At 33.9% G+C, this 19,897-nt stretch overlaps 1 protein-coding gene across 1 annotated transcript; it reads right to left on the bottom strand.

Moving 5' to 3' along the window:
- Positions 1–19: 19 nt before the first annotated feature.
- On the bottom strand, positions 20–6,302 carry LOC127079442 (uncharacterized). Its single transcript, XM_051019822.1, has 7 exons — positions 6,199–6,302; positions 5,769–5,778; positions 4,951–5,264; positions 4,284–4,387; positions 4,023–4,082; positions 567–701; positions 20–489 (listed from the first exon to the last, which is right to left on the bottom strand). Exons 1-7 carry the CDS (start codon positions 6,300–6,302, stop codon positions 20–22), a joined length of 1,197 nt encoding a protein of 398 aa, XP_050875779.1.
- Positions 6,303–19,897: the final 13,595 nt, after the last annotated feature.

Here is a 19,897-nt window from a genome sequence, read left to right as displayed (position 1 = left end):
CTTCTCTTCTGTTGAGGTGTCAAGGGGCGCATTGCAATCCTATTGTTGCATTTGGAAAGGCTGCCGGTGGTTCGGATCCTGAATCTGTGTCTGCAAGCCTTTGCTTGATGTCTCTTGCTATTGGAAAGAAAACCTCCTCCACGTTCATGTTTGTTTTTGCACTGGTTTCGAAGAACTTGATACCATACTCATCAGCAAGAGCTTGACCTTTGGAGGTAGGTACGACCCTTTTACTTTCATCCATATCAGCCTTGTTTCCCACAAGTATCTTGTTTACATTGTCAGAAGCATGTTGTTCAATATTGCGAATCCAATTCCTAATATTATTGAAAGATGCTTTATCAGTAACATCATAAACCAGCAAGATATCCATGGCTCCACGGTAATAAGCTGTAGTAATAGTTCTGAATCTCTCTTGGCCAGCTGTATCCCAGGTTTGCAACTTAATGCGTTTGCCATCAAATTCAATGGTTATTATCTTGAAATCAACTTTATGTTTTCGTTTTTCTTATTCTTTCTCATTTATCCCTGTGTAATATGATTGTGAATGCAGTGTACGAGTATACATTTCTTTGTGTTTGGCCTCTGGGAGCAAAAGTTCAGAACCTCATTGCAAAGCTTTTGTACAGATTCATCATCAGGTACAGAATCTCTTCCCTTGCATCTTATCTTGACATGGCCAATCCCTTCCTTTGTCCAATCTGATAATGGATAGTAACCGAGTAGTATTTGTCAGATCAACCACTAAACCAAATTCTCTACCTAAAGCTCTCTGTTGAAGAATTGCTTGCTTGTTACTGATACCGTTGTGGTTAACATTGTGCAGGCAGTTTGTTATTTGTTGCAGAAAACAAGTCATAACAGTTCTGAACCGTTGGTTTTGTGGAAAGGTATTGGTCAAAGAGTTTGGACTGTGATCACATTTGGAGACACACCGTCCGCTCATGGATGCTCGGAATCTTCCTATCTTGGGATTATTGCTAATGAGCTAGGAGTTTGGCTATCATATCAAGTTGAACTATTATGGAATTTTGTTGTGATTTTTTTTGGTGAAATTTGGGAATTGGTTGTAATATAGAAGTTAGTTGTAGGATATGGAAATGGATATGCAATGGTAATTAAATGTAATTGGTCATGAAAATGTATGTATGAAATTGGATATGTTTGGAAGCTAAATGTTATGAAATGTATGTATGTATTATTTGATTTGAAATGCACCATGGATGGAAAATGGATTTTGGATTTTGGATTTTGATTATAAAAATGGATGTGGATTTTTAGGGATAATCCAATATTAGTTTGAATATCAATTTAATTACTAATAACAAATCAACAAAAACCAAATTAAAAACCAATTAATCTATAATTCATTTAAAATTACTTGGATATCAACTCTAACATTTAAAAGGAAATAAAAATCGATTAGAGTTTTAATCATTAGTAAAAATAAATAATTAAGATTAAATTGACAATTGGAATTAAACTTAATTTGAAATTAAAATCAAATTAAAATAAAAAAGAGTCAAGATATTAAAATCCATTTTATAATCAAAAGCACCATGATCAAAAAACCTATACAATGACCAATGTGAAACAAAAATATGGATTTGGGAATGAATGTATGCAAATGAACTTTAGGCCAAGTGCCAAACAAAATAAAAAAATTCAGGGTCAAAATCGGGGTATGACAATTAGTCTTTTAAGAGTGAAGTCTGAAGGAAAGTGATGACTTCTCGGCAAGTGTACCGATAATGTCGCAGTAATAAATAAGATTGAAATCGACATGGACTACATTTTAACAAGACAAATTTGTGCATTGTGTAGAAAATAGTAAATGAGGGGTTTTCGAGTTTGTAATGCAAAAATAAAACAAGTGATCAGAAAATAATAAGAAAGCGGTCAGGTTGTGTATAGAATCACATATTTCTCTATTGTTAATGTTCAATGCCTTACATGAATAATCTTATCATTATAGTCCCATGAGAATTAACAAAATCGCTATAACCAATCCCTTCAGATATAACTCACTAATCACTACTTGGAGTTTCATATCCCTAGTACACTAGCGTAAGCAGGATTATGTGATGCAATAGAGTGTTAACTCACTAGCCATTACTCGAGGTCTGTTATTCCTATTCGTTCAACATAAGTACAACAATTTCCCTAGGTCCAACATATAGACTAATGGTCAGTATTTCCTATGTGCCCAAAATCATATTAAAAGAGTATCTCACATAAAAAGCATTACGAACAAGAAGCAATTGAATAGAATCATATATCAAAGTATTCATGCAAAGTTAAATCAACATATGTCCCAATAATATAGAAACAGGTTCATCAACACACAACCTAACCTAGAGAGAATTAGCTACTCATAATTCAGATTACAATAACAAAAAACATTAAGAAGAATTGCATATGAGATCCCTTGAAGAATTGGCCTTCAATTGCTTCCAATGCTCTCAAAATATGCCTTCTGGTGTTGTAAATAACCACTTTTGGTGTAGAAATTCATCCTTTTTCGATTAAAGTTTAGAACCCTTGAAAAATTACCAAAAGTCCCATTTTAAAGCAATCAAAACTCGTTAGAAAACGACCAATTATGCGCGTGATACTTTTCCATCATGCATATGATTTGAACATGCTGCATCGCACGCGCGATACTTTCCATCGCACGCTTGATTACTCCAGAATATAGATATTTCTCTTAGCTTCACTTTTCAAAAAATCCTGCTTCAAAACGAGTTACGAAACTCCAGATATGATCATTTTACGAGACATACGTCAAGATGTAAGTTATACTGAAAATTGCTCGTTTCTTCATAATTTCTTCCTGATTTCTTGGCTTTGCTCTGTTTCTTCAGCTTCTTCATTTTCTTCATACTTAGTCATATTTAGCTCATCTTTAACTTGATATTTCATTGAATTCATCGCAAATACTCATAAAAATCATGTAATGACAAACTGTCATCACAACCCCAAACTTAATTTGTTGCTTGTCCTCAAGTAACTCGCATGCAACTACATATTTCAAATAGAAAAACTAATTACAATAATAACTAATGAACATCACCAACTGTGTTACCTGATTATAATTCCAGTTCCCGACTTCAATCGAGTAAATTTGGAAAAATTCTTCCAACACAACAAGTACTCAACTTGTCTCTCAGCTCCCTAATTTTTCACTCGAATTGACAAGGTAATCACACAATCAACGTACAAAATCATTTTACCTAAGTTTGTAAAATTTCTTATAAAATCAATCAAATTCATCTAAACACAAACTTTGGGAGGTCTTTGAAGGTTGAAATGAGGCTTATGTCAGGGTAGGGTAATTTGGGATAATAGGCTTAAACCTTTGGAGTTTAGTACCTAGTTTTCCTTATTTTATCATACTCCTTTTCATATCAACTCTTGATTAATTGCTTTGGTACTAGAGATTAACATTTTATGGTCTTAAACATTGTTTTACTCATTTTTTTGAAGAAGTTGCTTGGACTTCTTGATTTTTCTCTTTTTTATTTTTGAATTTTTGACCAAAATCTCTAGTACACAAACCCTAAACCTAAACTTTGCTCACTTCCAAGAGCAACCCAAAACTTATTCTTTTGCATATGACCAATGAACTAAATTTTCTACCTAACCCCAAGAGAGGGTGGAAATATTTAATCTTTCAAGTCAATTGACTAATTATTGTGGCTATGTCACTGAAAGAAAGGGCTTAGACTCAAAGTGGTTAGCAAAGGATATAAACATGATATACGAGTTATTTTGAAAAGGCTCGGACTTTACCATAAACAAATGCCTCAGTGTGTATTTATCAAACTAATAGATTAAATCATAAATAGTGAAGATTCTAGAAAATAACAATTATACAAATACTCTCATAATAAGGAAAAGTAAAGAATGGAATATTTGGCTCGAACCTTACTAGTTGAGGTATCTAGAGATTGAGTGTAAGGTAGTTGGTTGTTCCTTTCTTCCTCAAATCATAATCCGCAAGGAACTTTCCTAATGATCACCTTTGTTTTGATGATGTTTATGGTTCATCTGTTCACTGCTAAAATTACAATTTTGTAAATCTGAAAGAAACAACAGCAACAAACTTGTTTATTAAAGAAAAACATATATTTATTGGTGCAAAGGGGAACTAAGTGTTGTAGCTAATACTCTAGATTGACTTTAGATATTGACTTGTCGGACTTAAAAGGCAATCGCAAAAGTTAATACAAATTCTGAAAACTCCATATTAACATGTCATTGGAGCAGAAAAAGTCTTGCACGTCTTGCATGGTGTTGTTCAAGTGTTGGTTTTGTTTGGTCCACTCTGCCCTTATCTGATTGATGATGATGCTCGAGAGGAGTGACTTCACTTTGGACCCATTCCCTGAAACAACAGCAACAACACTAGAAAGTGCAAATAGATTGGGGGAAAAAATAAAAGGATTAGAGAGATTTTTTAGTCTCTTTTTCTTCTTTTAATCCCTTTCTCAACCATTTGTCCTACTGCTCCTAAATGTGACATGCTACAAAACAAAAACAATTAATTAAAATAAACTGAATTTTAAATTTTGCAAATGAAATAAAAACTTATCTACTGGGTTGTCTCCCATTATGAACTTCTTTAAGGTCCTAAACTTGGCCTTTTAATTTTTGTGTTAGGGCGACATATATGACATGAAAAACAAATCATCATTCTTCTTCCTTTTGTTTGGTAGGAATTCCATCACTTTCAAGAATTGAAGGTTTTTCTTCCATATTTTCTTTAGTTTGATAGTATCGAACAAGACATAAATCTTATCTAATACTTCATCTATTTCTCCTATTTTATTAGCCTTGTTTCTAGGTGTAGGACTATTCTTTTGTTGAAGATCTTGTAGTTAGACATCTACATTTAAATAAATTATTGCATTTGGAGCTTCATCCAAAACTATATAATCTTCATATTACATTCTTGTTCTTTTCCCACATATAATTTTCACATTCACTTCTTTTATTCTTGCTTCTATTTCTTTATCAAATGGTGTGCACTTTTCTTCTTCTTTCTTTTTTTCAATTCTTCCTTCATCGACGACCTCACATTCCTGTTGGAATTCTCTTTCAATTTCCTTATCTTCGGGAATATCTAAAACTTTCCCATCGAACTCCCCACTAGAGCTCAATTTTAATGCTAATTGGCTAGATACTAGACCAAGTTGCATAGTTAAGTTCTCAAAGGATGCTTCCATGTCCCTTTGCAAGGTTTCTTTCTTCCTATTAATTTTCTGGAAATTGATTTGAGTAATCTTTATGAGTTGAGTCAATGTTTCTTCAACTCCTCCTTCATCTAATACCTCACTTTCCTATTTGACTTCTCTTTCAAATTCCGCATCTCTAAGACTATCTAATACATTTTCATAGTAATACCCACTAGATCTTAGTTTTAATTCTAATTGGCTAGATACTTGATCAAGTTGCATCTCTAAATTCTTGAAGAATGTTTACATGTTACTTTACACGGTTTCTTGATGGTTGTTGATTTTCTCGAAATTGAGTTGAGTCATCTTTATAAACTGAGTCAGGGTTTCTTCAAGTTGAGATGATGAATCCTCTTCCCATGAATGATTAGTGTTGATGTAAGATTCTGACTCTGAATAATTTCCCGCAAGCTTTTCAATTAGAGTTTCTGCTCCACGTTCCTTTGTATAAGCTATGAATGTTGCTAAAGTAGAAACCATTTCCTCTTGCATGATTGTCTAGACCTTGCATCCAAACAAAAAGAAAAATACCTTAGTAGTACTGCACTCGATAAAAAAATTAAACAAGAATATAACTAAAAAGAAAAAAGAAAAGGAAAATGAAGAACAAACAAAACTAAAATATTTACAAATAAAAATATTTACAATTGAAAAAAAATTAAAAACTAAACAGTGCACAAGCGCCGCCTTGTTGAAATATCAACATTCTGGCAACGACGCCAAAAACTTAATGACTTCTCAACAAGTGTACCGATAATGTTATAGTAATATATAAGACTGAATCCACAGGGAATGCTTTTTAACAAGACAAAATTTGTGCAATGCGTAGAAAATAGTAAATTGGGGGGGGGGGGAGAGTTTGTAATATGAAAATAAAATAAGTGATCAGACAATAATAAGAAAGTGGTTAGATTGTATATAAAATCCCTTATTTATCTATTATTGATGTTTGATGCCTTACATGAATAATCTTATCAATATAATCCCACGACGAATTAACACAACCGTTATAACCAATCCCTTGCGATATAGCTCACTATTCACTACTCGGAGTTTCCTATCCATAGTACACTAGTGTGAGCAGGATAGGCGATTTAACATAGAATTAATTCACTAGCAACTACTCGAGGTCTCCTATTCCTATTCAACATGCGTAAGTACAACAATTGCCTTAAGTTCAACACATATACTAATGGTCAGTATTCCCTATGTGCCCAAAACTAGATTAAAAGAGAATCTCACATAAAAAGTATTACAAACAAGAAGCAATTGAATAGAATTATAGATCAAAATATTCATACAAAGTCAAATAAACATATGTCCCAATAATATAGAAAAATGTTCATCAAACACAACCTAACTTATAGAGAATTAGCTACTCATAATTTAGATTATAATACCAAAAACAGTAAAGAAGAATTGCCTATAAGATCCCTTGAAGAATTGTTATGCCTTCTAGTGTTGTAAATCGTCACTTTTGGTATAGAAGTTCGTCCCTTTTTGGGTAAAGTTCAGAACCCTTGAGAAAGCATAAAAATTCCCATTTTATAGCATTCAAAATGCACCAGAAAAGCCCCAAAAACAGTCAATCACGCGCATAATACTTTTCCATTATGCACATGATTTTAACATGTTGCATCGCACGCACGATAATTTCTATCACACACTTGTTTATTCTAGAATGTTAGATTCATTTTGCACAAAAAAACCGCGTCAAAATGAGTTACGAAACTCCATAATGATCAATTTACTAGACAGACATCAAGATGTAAATTATGCTGAAAATTGCTCATTTCTTGACAATTTCTTCCCAATTTCTTAGCTTTGCTCTTTTTCTTAGACTTTTTCATTTTCTTCATACTTCTTCATATTTTTCTCATCTTTAACTTAATATTTCATTTAATTCATCACAAATACTCGTAACAATCATGTAATGACAAATTGTCATCAGAAAGTCAGCCTATGAAGTAGAATCTCTTCTACCAAGGCAACTTTGACAGATTCATAACCTTTTTGATTACGTGAAGAATTAAGGAAGAATATCTTCTTTGATGCTTGAGCCTCAACAAATCATTCCTCTTGCATAAAGATGTTTGCTTGATTTGTCTAATCAAGTACAAAGGTTAACCAATCTTTTAGTGAAAGTTTGCGTCTCTTTTCTCTCTTCTCTATATAAGGAGCTACAGACATAAGAATAAGATTATAACACAATAATACACCATACCACAAGACTCTATTCATTGACATTCAAGAGAAGCTACTCTGTCAAATTTACAAGACTTAGAACATCTTAACATTATGAATATTTTTAAAAGTTCTTAAGTCTTAGAGTCTTTCTAGGCTATATTTTATTTACACATCTGATTGTATATCAAGTGTAAGTTATTACCCAAATATCTTAAATAGTTTGTTATAGATTCAAAAGTCTCTTGCTTTAATGCTTGAGCATATGAAGTTTTTAGCTTATTGTAGCGGGGTATTCGTTACCTTTAGATTTATGGACTAAATCAAAAGTAAGAATACAATTCGAGTCGCCACCGCACTTCTATTTATCCAAAGGAAAGGTTAGAAAGCGAACAAAAATCGAGAAGTTTTATTAAATCAAAAACCAATAAAAATGTCAGAGATCTGGGTAAGGGAGTTGGTTATGCAATGGGAAGGTTTTAAGCACCCAAAACATCCTTAGTACTCTAAGGGAGCCTTTTTTGAAAATGTTGTATGGTAGGTTGGTATTTGTGAAAAATATTTGTGAAAACATGATTGGGGAGATGAGAAAAGAATATACAGATTATTTACAATTTTGTTGTTTGAATGGATAAACCCATTGCCTACGTACCATCATAAAGGTAGGATCAAAACCTCATAGTTCGGGGTAAAAATCTCAAAAGAAGTTGGTGAATTGATTGGTCAAAAGCCTTAAGGTATTTTGTTATTAAAGGGAGAAAACTCAACCTAAGCCACAATCCACCATGTGAGGAGAGCTTCAACATACTAGTGAGGGATCCACCCTATAATAAGTATGGAAGACTTATAGTCCAATCACTAAGGATAAGGTGAGGTTTACATCAACCACTATGATAACTCAAACCTACTAGCTAATGTTTATGAAAAGCTTTGGTAAAAGTGGTCATTGGAACCACAAAAAGAAATTTGAGTGAGTTGGATTTACCAATTAGAAGTGGAGAGAAGAAGAGAAGGGCTAGGTCCTAAACATGCAAAGATGAGAGAAGAGAAATAAAACCACTTGGAGTTCCCTTCTTGAGATCATAAAGATGATCCAAGTTGCTCCTTTCCTTTGGGCTTAGCAAGCAATAAGCAATTAACTTCAAGCAATCAAGCAAATGTTCAATCAAGCTCCTAGGATCTTCCAATTTGGATTTGTCTCTCTTATCTTGGATGCTCATGACAATGATCCTTCTAATTAGCTCAAGTTTGGGATCCCTAACACACAAGAATAAAAAAATCAACAAGTTCCACAATGCAATAGAAAGAATAGACAAAGAGAGAGTTTAGATTAGGGGTCCTTTCAATTCAACTTCAAGATTAAGCATTCTAAAGGTATGAGGCTTAGTTGCTCTTCAACATATTTAGCATTCTAAAGGCATGAGGCCTAGTTGCTCTTGAAACTCCATTTAGCATAGGTAAGGTCCTAATTCTAAGTCCTTTCTCCTTTTGCATTGGTTCACACAAACAAAACAAAACAAACACAAGGCAATAATATATACACAATAATGTGCTCAAGTGAGCAAAAGGCAAATGGTATAAACATAAACATGAGCTCAAGTGAGTAAAGAGCAAAGACAATATGGATACATGAGCAAGAAATTAAATTGCATTAAAGTAAATTGCAAGAATTAAATGCTTGAATTAAAAGTTAGTAATTAGTAGTTAGTGTTAGTGTGTCATAAGGTAATTTAGCGCTATGTTAAGCAATCGTAAGTGGACTAATGTAGTAGTCACACCTATCTGAGGCCGGTCAATAAAACTATAGGCAAATAAACACAAGTTAGAGACCATGACTAGTAAGCCAAGCTCCTACAACTTGCCATGCCAAAAGAAAAAAAGAATGACCTTGTATGGATTGTTAGGTTTTTTGCTTGACCAAGAAGCAACCTATCTTGGACACAAAGCAATTCACTTGATCTTTGATCAAGATGAATTTGATTTGGATCAAAGAAGGTTAAGCCTCTCATATGTCAAGGCTAACCACAAATCATTAACTCATTGGTCAAAAGAAAAAGAAGAAGATGGAGATGGAAATTGAATATACAAAGTTGAAATTCAAGAGACATAACCAAAACACATTGATCAAACATGAATGGAATCAACATCAATCAATGGTAAACAGAAGTAAAATGAAGATTAGAAGTCAAGAAAGGTCAAAGATATTTTTGGTATTTTTTTTGAATTAAAATAATACATAAAATAAAATGAACAAACAAATGTCAAACTTCAAATCTAATTCAAATCAACTTGGATAAGTCCAATTGGATCATCATAAGTCTAACATGGTCAAACCAGGTTTGACAAATTTTCTCAACATTTTTTGAAAACAAAAACTAATTTTAAACAATTAAAAATGAAGAAAAATAACATAATTGGACTAAAATCTCAAATAAATCGCAAATCAATTAAGAAATTGATGAGAATATTTTTCATAGATCCATCATCATCCAAAGATGTTAAGAATATATTTTTGGCATTTTTGAATATCAAAAAGCATTTTAAATGAATTAAAAACAATCAGAAAATAAATAATTCATAAAAAATATTAAATGAAATCACAAAAATAATTAAAAATCATTTTATGAAACTAGAATTTAAGAGAATTTTTTTGCAATTGGTCCCATATTTTTGTGATTCCAAATAAAGAAGTTATGAATTTTTAAAATAAATGGAATAAAAAAAATTAAAACAGAAATTAATAAAAGAGAAAAAATCTGGAGCGCTGGATGACTTCATTAATTGACGTGGCAACAACCAATGGATTGGAAGCGCGCGCGTACCATAGTCATTAGTCAATGTGTCACATGCTGAATTAAAAAAAGTCATAACATTCCAAGGCCAAGATTAGATCTAGAGATCATCATCCAAGGCCCAATGTTTGGACGCGTGGGGACGGTGGTGGAAACCACCGTCTTCTCCGGTGAGAAGGCCTTCTCCAGCCACCAGTTGCAGGTTTTCAAACCTCAACTAAAACGCGCGATCCATATACCATTTGAAAGCTAAGGTGATGTACATCACCCCTGTGACCTTAATTTTCACTCAAGATCCCTATAGAGGAAGAAATCTGAGCTTGAAAAATGAGGTGTTCAATCTGAACTCAACCAATTCTCAAAATTAAAACCACAAATCAATTGCCTCTCTCATGAGGACTTCAGAAATGCCAACCAAACCAAGCAATGCATAATAATAAGAGAGATTCGAATCAAAACAGTTATGATATCAACCTTTGAAGTGCAGCTTTTAAGAGCTTGATACAATCCAATCCTTGAGTGCAACTTGATCTTGAAGTGACAATGAAGCAAGACTAAGGAATTTGAAGCTGAAGATCAACCAGGGAAGTTGAAATTCAAGCTTGAAAAGTGAAGAAAAAATTCAGAATTCCTTTAATGGAGGGTTGGGGAATTAGTTGAGCAGAGCTTCAGGCGCCTTTAGGTTATTATTCAAGTGAAGCAAGCATGTATATTTATAGCCATAGCTGATGCAAGGCATGATCAAACTCGTGTGTGCATGAACTTGGGTCCTCCATGCATGGGCCTGTACAGGCGCATGTGAGGCCCAAAAGCAATTGCATTTGAGTGCTGAACACTAATGAATGAAGTTTGGACGTACAAATGGCAATGTATTAGCTTGTGCATGGAAATTTAACATGTTATGCATAAATGATCGCAAAACTTCACCTCTTCGAAAATGCCAATTAGAAAGTTGAAACATAAGCATGTGGGTAATGGTTGTAAAGGTCCTGACATAAGGAATGAATGTTATGTTGAACAAAAATTCATTTGGAGTGTGGAAAATATTAAAAACTAGCCATGAAGTTCAAGGTACAAAACATGTATTTGAAAATTTTGCCAAAATGGACCAACTTCAAGCCCTTCTGTTTCAATGATACAAGCCTCAAGTGACAAAACCTTCAACATAAAAGTTGTAGATATTTTCAATACAACCAATTTGGACTTAAATTTTTCATCATTTGTATTTTTGATGATAAATTTATGGGCACTTGAAGTTGGACTTTTTCACATTTCAATGGCTTTGGTCCAAAGTGACCTATAATGTTTTGTATTATCACATGTGTTTCTTTTAGGATTATGAAATTTTGTCCAACATAAAAATTTAAGTAGACATCTTAAAATTTCCAATTCACTTTGTATCACCTCAAAATCATAAAAAAAGAAGGAGTTAGGTCCTTGGGAAGTTGACCCAAAATTAAGGTTTCAGTCAAAATGACCTATAATGTTTTGAAATGAATGATGACCTTACAAGTTTCAAACCAATTTTTTATGAACATGAAAGTTGTTCATATGATTATTAAGAACATTTATTATCTTGGGGTAATAATCATTTGACAAACACATCAAAAGTTAGGTCTCAGTGGATTTCAAAATAGTCAGATGAATTGACTGGTCAACTTCTCAAAGCCAAACTTCAAAACTTGATGAATGAATGATTGAGGACACTCACATAGGATCATATATGCATAAAATTATTAATGAAAAAACTTACCTTGATTTTATTTGATCATAGGTTGAGGTTGCTTGATGAGCAAGGCACAGTCAATGCACAGATGAATTAGGGTTTCCTTGGGGAAACAATCCTCAAGCCCTTTGGTTTATCTTGATCAAATTGACAAATTGAGATACTTGGGAGACATATATGATGATTGAGATATTTGGGGACCATTGTCATGCTTGCTTTCATCTCCATTGAGCCATTTCTTTGAGCATAGAGGCCTCCTAGGAGCCTTGGATCACATGACTGCTTGAGCTTCAGAACAAAAGATGTTAGTGACATAATTTTGTGCTTTTGGTTAGTAAACAAAATAATAAAAGTAATAATATACAATTCAAGCATGCTTGGTAGTCTCAAACCACTCACACAAGTCCGAACCCAAGGGTTAAGGAGCCAAGATGCTATGGTCCTTGAGGCAAAATGTAACGAGCAATGATATGATGCCATGAGGGATCTTAGGGTCAAAATTAGGGTCTTACACTTATGTGCTAGAGAAAGGAAGTCTTTAGCTTCTAGGCTTGAGAAACTAAGTCTCAAACTTGTGTGTTTGAGCAAAGAAGTCTTACACTTATATGTGTGTAAGCAAATAAAGTTTCTTGTTTGTGTGCTTGAGCATTTGAAATTAGATTTGGTTATAATGGAAATTTTAAGACCCCAATTTTTACCCTAAGATCCGTCATGCTATCTCATCATATGCATTAGCTTTGGGATCATACCCTAGTATCCTCCTTACCCCTCATTCATTGGGTTTGCATTGGGGGATATCGCCAAGCACATTTGATTGTACCATACTTTATTTTTCATTATTTACTAACCAAAATGCCAAAAATATGTCAATGTATAGTTTACTTCTTTTGTAGGTAGTGTGTGTGTTCACCTATGCTCCATCAAGCTCATATCTAGAGTTTGAGACCCTTAATGCAAGAAGACTAATCAAGAGATTCTGCACATTTGTCCTAGACATCATATATGGGTCCCCATGATCTTCACATATCATTTTGATCAAGAATTCATCAAGAGTTTGAAACTTGTTTGCCTTGGAAGCCCTAATTCATCTAGGTATCTTGTGTGACTTCCTCAACAAGTTTCTTCACCATTTGATCAAATATTTAAAGGTATAATTCATATTGAATCATCTTAAACATATATGATCCTCCATGAGTCTAAAATATCAAGAGAATGTCAAGTTTGCAAGATGGTTCATGTTGGTTGACCAGAGAAATTAATTGGTCAAAACTGGAGTTCCCTAGACCATATCTCCTAAACTTTTTATCATATTGTAGCGGGATATTCGTTACCATTAGAGATATTGACTAAATCCAAGGTAAACCATACAAGTCGAGCCGCCACCGCACTTCTATTTATCCAAAGGAATGGTTAGAAAGCGAACAAAAACCTAAAAGTTTTATCGAATCAAAAACTAGTAAAAATGTCAGAGATTTGGGTAAGGGGGTTGGTTATGCAATGGGAAGGTTTTAAGCACCCAAAACATCCTAGGTACTCCTAGGGAGCCCTTTTCATAAGTGTTGTTCTAGTCTAAAGGGTGTAGGTATATCTAAAATACTATTTACTAAAAGGAAGGTTAAAAGAAAATGACTCACAAGGATGTCGCATCCACTGCCTACGTATCTCATCTGAGTATGAGAATCAGAGTCTTCGTAGCTCGGCTACCTATGGGTTAAAGAGAAGTGTGCTCAGTAAGACGTCGTGTCTTATGCCTACGTATCTCATATGGAATGAGAATCAGAGCAAAACGTAGTTCGGCTAACTAGGGGTTAAGGATCGCCATCTGAACATGGACTTACAAAAGAGGACACCAGCTGTGTCAAAGGAAAGTGGGCAATGTGTTCAACGTCCTAGCAGTAGGTGTCGCAGCTCACTGAATCGAGTCTTAGGCAGTTACCTCTTTGCAATAGAACGGACTGACATGCCACAAGATCGGAGACGTACGAAAGGTCTAAAAAGTGGGGAAGCTCTGCCCTAGAGTTGTCATGCAATATGGACCTATGTGTTAGGATTTACAAAGGGGAACATCTACCTAATGTTAGCATGCAAAGAATAGGGGAATTCTACCTATGTTATCATACAAAGGGTTCTACTTAATGGGTGCTACCTAAACGGAACAAGAGTCGACGAATGGAGCGCGGAGAGGAGTTACGGATAAGGGCAGATGGCGATGCCGGAGGCAATCGACTTACAGGTAGATGGCGATACCTGAGGCAATCGACTTACAAGAGGATGGATGAATGCGTGCTGGTTCTGTTAAGTTTTGAAAATGATTACTCGACGTTGGATCGAGCTTTTGATCTTATTTTGAAATGGTTATCGGATGTTCGTTTTTATTCTTGTATTAACAGATGACTAAAGAAATAAAAAAATAAATATTATACACTTTATGGGATAGGGGTACATTTGTTATGAATGGGGATTGTTCATGGCAAACAAACAATAAGAACATATGCCTCATACATCATACAAGTAGACAACAGTTATCAATCAGATCGGATAAATAAACAATATATAATCAAACCAAAGAATCAAATAATGGAGCATTTAAACAGTGCATGGGAGTATGAACATGTTAAATAATCAAGCAATAGAAAGCATGAATGAGAGAAACAAGTATAAAAGATAATAGATGAATCAAACAGATGAAAATATGCACACGAAGGGTCCACTGAATAATTTAATCAGGAAATAAGGTAAGGACCAAATAAAATCAAGTTAAAAGGCCTCTAATACATGTCATATGAGATGAACAAGGGAGGATCAAAAGATCTCTTCAATTGCCATAAGCAATCCCTAAGTCAAACATCGATCATAAAGAAGTCAACTGAAAATTCAAGTCAACTTAAAAAATAACAAATAAATAGTAAATTAATCAAGAAAATTATGAAAAAATAAACTAAATAAGGTGGGGTCAGTACATCATCATCCCCCAAAAAGATTTTTAAAATAAAGAAAGTTGGTACATGAATTAATTAAAATAAAACCGAGGTCAAACCAAAAGTCAATTAATGAGACTAGGTTAGAAATAAATCAAGAATAAATAGTAAATTAACCAAGAAAATTATGAAAAATTAAAATAAATAAGGTGGGGTCAGGACATCATCATCCCCCAAAAATATTTTAAAAATAACAAAAATTGGTATATGAATTAATTAAAATAAAACCGAGGTCAAACCAAAAGTCAATTAATGAGACTAGGTTAGAAATAAATCAAGAATAAATAGTAAATTAATCAAGAAAATTATGAAAAATTAAACTAAATAAAGTAGGGTCAGGACATCATCATCCCCCAATAAGATTTTAAAAATAACGAAAATTGGTACGTGAATTAATTAAAATAAAACAGAAGTCAAATTAAAAGTCCACCAACCAAACTAGGTCAAAAATAAATCCAAAATAAATTGAAAATATGAAATAAAATTCCAAGAAAAGGTCAGGTTGACCATGAGACAGTGGTCAACCTTCATCCCAAAAATCAAATGCTAACAATAATTTTAAGTCATAAAAATAAAATCAATAAAAAAAAGTGTGTTAAAATGGACCAGTTAGAATAAATAATTAAAATAAAATATTAATATTAAAAAATACGAAAATAAAAATTATATAAAATTAAATAAAACTTTAAGAAAAGTGAAAAATATTTTTGGGTAATTTTATGGACGAAGAAAATATTTTAAATAAGAAAAAGAAATACGAAAATGGAAGGATTAATGGTGATGAACATGATAAGCAAGCGTAGATATATCAAAACATGGCCATGGAAGAGATGATTACCTAATGAACAATATAAATGGAATGGAATCTAATATGTGATGAAGCTTTGTCTCCTTGCCACGAAATTCCAATGCTCCTTCAGGGTTAGGGTTTCAGCTTCTTAAATAGGGTGGATTAGGTGTTCTCATGGGCTTTTTAATAAGTGATTTATCCATAAGAATAAAAGTGTGAAGTGAGGTGTAAAATGTTGTTACTTTGGGACAAACTTAAGTGAATGGATGTCCAATGCATGACCAAAAGAGGTAAAAAACGTGACTGTTTTGTGTAGCATGTTTAGAAAATCTGATTGGGCCAGCCAGGCCCAAAATCTGCCTAGAAAATCAAGTCATGGTGCCCACTTTAAATGAATGTATCTCTCAAACCATGGATCCAAATGAGATGATTCCAAAAGGATGTGAAAGAGGACATGTCAAGGTACAATTATTGTGAAGAAATTATTTTCAAATAATTCCTTGAAGTGCAAGAAAACTGGCCAAGAAGTCTTGACAAATTTTGAAGATTTTGGACTTAGAAATTTTTCTAAGTGTCCTAAAAAAATGTCTCACTTTGACTAAGCATAACTTTCTCAATTCTAATCCAAATGGAGCAAACTTTATATCTCTAGAAAGCTTGGAACAAGAGGAACAACTTTCATGTTGCAGAAATTTTCAAATGGAGCTTTTATCTTGATGTAAAATGGGCTTAAAGTGAGGGCAACGATCACGAGAACTTGCCCTAAATGGAAAGTCAACCATTTCTAAATTAAGTAACTTTTCCAATTCCTGATTAAATGATGAATACATGATCCAACCTTGATCAAATTTCACATGTAGGATCCCCTAGGCATGGATTTTGAGATTCCACTCTCAAAATGTCATGAGTTGACTTTTCTGCCCCCACCGTTGACTTTTCCCAAAATGTCTGATTCCCGATTCCATTGACCAATTGAAGCACTTCTAGCTCAAATAAAGAGCTGATTTTTTGTATGTAGACCCTTGTGGACATATGGAGGGCCATAGAAAAGAGTTTCACCCAAAGAATCAGAAATAAACTGATTTTATACCAAACCCTAGTTTTAGGGCAAAATGATCAAGAACTGATTGCACTGATTGCCAATGGATCTTTCTGAGATGATTGTGAATCTTCCTAGGCCAAGATGCCTCTCTAATCATGACATGGATGAGCTCCTATACTTCCAACCAAACATTGCATGTTGCAGGTAGCCATGAAACCCTAATTTCTGATTAAATCCAGATGAACACTTTGATAGCTTTGAATCCTTCACTGATGAACTGAGGACCATAATAAGATACCTGGAGCCCCTTGAGACCCTTGAGACTTGTATACTTAGAGAATGAAGTCCAATTCTCAATCTTGCTTTGTGTGGGCTCCTTTTGTTAAGGAGTGATCGATCAAAACCTGATTTCCATGTCACTAATGTAGTATGCAATGAGTATGATTTAATATGATGCTAATGAAGTGTAAAACATAATCCCATGCTTCCAGGAAAAATGAAGGGTAAATTTTGGGGTATTACACATATGAAAATGATTCCAAGATAAAATTTACTCCTTATGACAATCCAAACAACTTTAATGTTTAAGTCAAGATCTATTTTTGCTTAGAAAGTCGGTTTTTTATGGTCAAAGATTATAGGTCATTTTGTCTGAACCCTAGTTAGGATGTCAACTTCCAAGGACCATAACTTACTTAATTTTTATGAGATGAAGTTCCATGATTAAACTTAAGATGTCTTATCCAACTTTTATTCTTGGAAGAAGTTCAAATTCAACTTGCAAATGCATGTACCAAGAGGAAACATTATAGGTCATTTTGGGCCATTACCATTGAACAAATGATTTTCCTCAACTACTAAAATGCATAACTCCTTCATGCCAAATCCAAATGAGGTAAAATTTGTGACCAAATTGAAGAGGTTTTAAAGAGATACCACTTTTATAAAGTAACTCTTTTCATTTGAAGCCCATAGCAAAAGTTATTCAAGGTGGAAGAAGTGAACATTTGACTTGGTACTTAAGAAAATTTTCAAATATGTTTGATTTTCCAAACTTCCACCTCAAAATTCATCATGATCCAAGCTTCAAATGGAAAAGTGTTGAACATGAAAGTTGTTCCCCTTGATCTCACCTTTCCAAAAAGTCCAAGATCAATTTATTTGGCCAAGAAATTAAGGACTTGCTCATGGGTTCTTTTCAAAGGATCATTTGGATGGATTTCACATTCACTTTTCAATCTCCATTTAATGAGTACATGACATGATTTCAGCATTGCACATTGGTAATTTTGGACCTAATAGCATCATTTTATGGGCCTATCATACACCCATGCAAGAATTTAAGAAGATTTCTAATTTTGGCAAAATTTGGAAGTGTGTGAAAATCAAATGCAATGCCTATAAATACAACCCTCTTGGCTCAGAATTAAGGACCACATGCCCAAGCTTTGAACCTGCAATCCAAACCCTCACCATTAAAGGGTAATCTTGAAGGTTTTCATTTGAAAATCAAGCTTCAAATCTTATTCTGTTTTGAGATTGAAACTCCAAGAGTCCAAGTTTTTCCTTGATCCAATTCATCTCCTACAAGCTTCTAAAGCCAAGCCAAGGTTAATTGGAAGCAAAATCAAGCAAGTTTGAAGCTCACTCGAAGGTAATTTTCCAGAATTTTCATCTTTTCGATTCTCTCTCAATTCTTCACCATTCTTTGTGATTTTTGGTTGGCTGAAGTCCTACCAATGTAGGCAGCAAGATTGAGTTGCTTTGAGGTCCAATCGAAGCAACTCAATTCATGATCCTCAAAATTCAAATCCCTATATCTTTTTATATACTTGGAATTGGAGAAAATTGAGGCTAGATTCGTGCTCTTGAGCATTTTTCCTTTAAATCCATGTCTTTGTTTTTCATTTCTATGGTGGTTTGTGGTGGACCTATCTAGTGAGGTCCACCGGAGAAGAAGACAGGAGCCTTAGCCCTAGTGGTGCGTTGGCACCTTCGAAACCATTTAATCCTTTTAAAATGTTTTAATCTTGGTGTAGCGGTAAATTCATGACCATTAAGTTATGGATAAACTTAACGTCAGTAAAACCAGAGTTGCCACCGCGCTTTTATGGTTTCCAAGGGAAAAGGGAAAAGTACGAACAAAACCCAAAGATAAGAAGTTTTCAAATCAAAACTAATAAAATGCCAGAGATTGCATGTAAGGGTGTTGGTTACACAGAGGGAAGGTGTTAGCACCCAAAGTGTCATAGGTACACCTAGGGAACCCTTTTTTATGCGTGTATGTGTTTTTGGTATAAAAGATGTTTGCAATAAATAGAGTGTGGGGATGAGAAAAGAATTCATTGATTATATTTTTGTGCTTGACAAGGCCTTCGGACTTGTGCTTACGTACCAACATAAAATGAGGGATCAAAAGCTCTTAGTTCGTGGTATCAATTTCAAAGTGAGTGAATTGCTTTTAACAAAAGTTTAAGTTTAAAGGAGGCACAAAGGGGCATAAAAGAGTTTGAATGAGTGTTAGTTCTTTTGTATTTTGAAACTTTAAGTCAATATGATTAGATTTATTCACATGTTTGATTTAAGAAAAGAGTTTAAAAATGAAATGGCATAACGCCAAAGTTTCTAATTTGCAATAAAGTCTAAGTTTAGAAATCACAAGCAAAGAAGGTTTTTTGAAAAGAGGGAGAGATTTGAAATTTAAGAAGTGGAAGGAGATGAAGAGACTAATCCTAAGCAAAAATTTAAAAGTTAAGAGTTGAAAAGATCTGACCTATGGGATGCAATCCAATAGACAAGAATGTCATATATAAACCCACTTTTCCCTTGGACTTTAGGATCAAGCAATATCAATACACACATAGCAAGATGAAGAGCAAGGCATCAAATAAATATAGCCACATCCAAGCTAGCAACTTCATAATCTTCCCCATGTACCAGATGACGTACTCCTTGAATGGCTCAGAATAAGGCATTAGAGACAGGTTCAAAGTAACATTTGCACCAAAGCCATTAAGTAGATGAACTCATATGGATCCTAATACTTGTATCAAATGAAAACTCACTTCACAATGACTTGGTTTCAGAAATTTTGACATTGGCCAAGTCCTTTTGCATAGGGAATGGTGCCTAATTCTAAGTCCAAGTT

Source organism: Lathyrus oleraceus, chromosome 5 (assembly GCF_024323335.1).
Source record: "Lathyrus oleraceus cultivar Zhongwan6 chromosome 5, CAAS_Psat_ZW6_1.0, whole genome shotgun sequence".
NCBI classification, from domain to species: domain Eukaryota; kingdom Viridiplantae; phylum Streptophyta; class Magnoliopsida; order Fabales; family Fabaceae; genus Lathyrus; species Lathyrus oleraceus.
The sequence above is the reverse complement of the archived record's forward strand: the minus strand, read 5'-3'. Positions and strand labels throughout refer to the sequence as shown.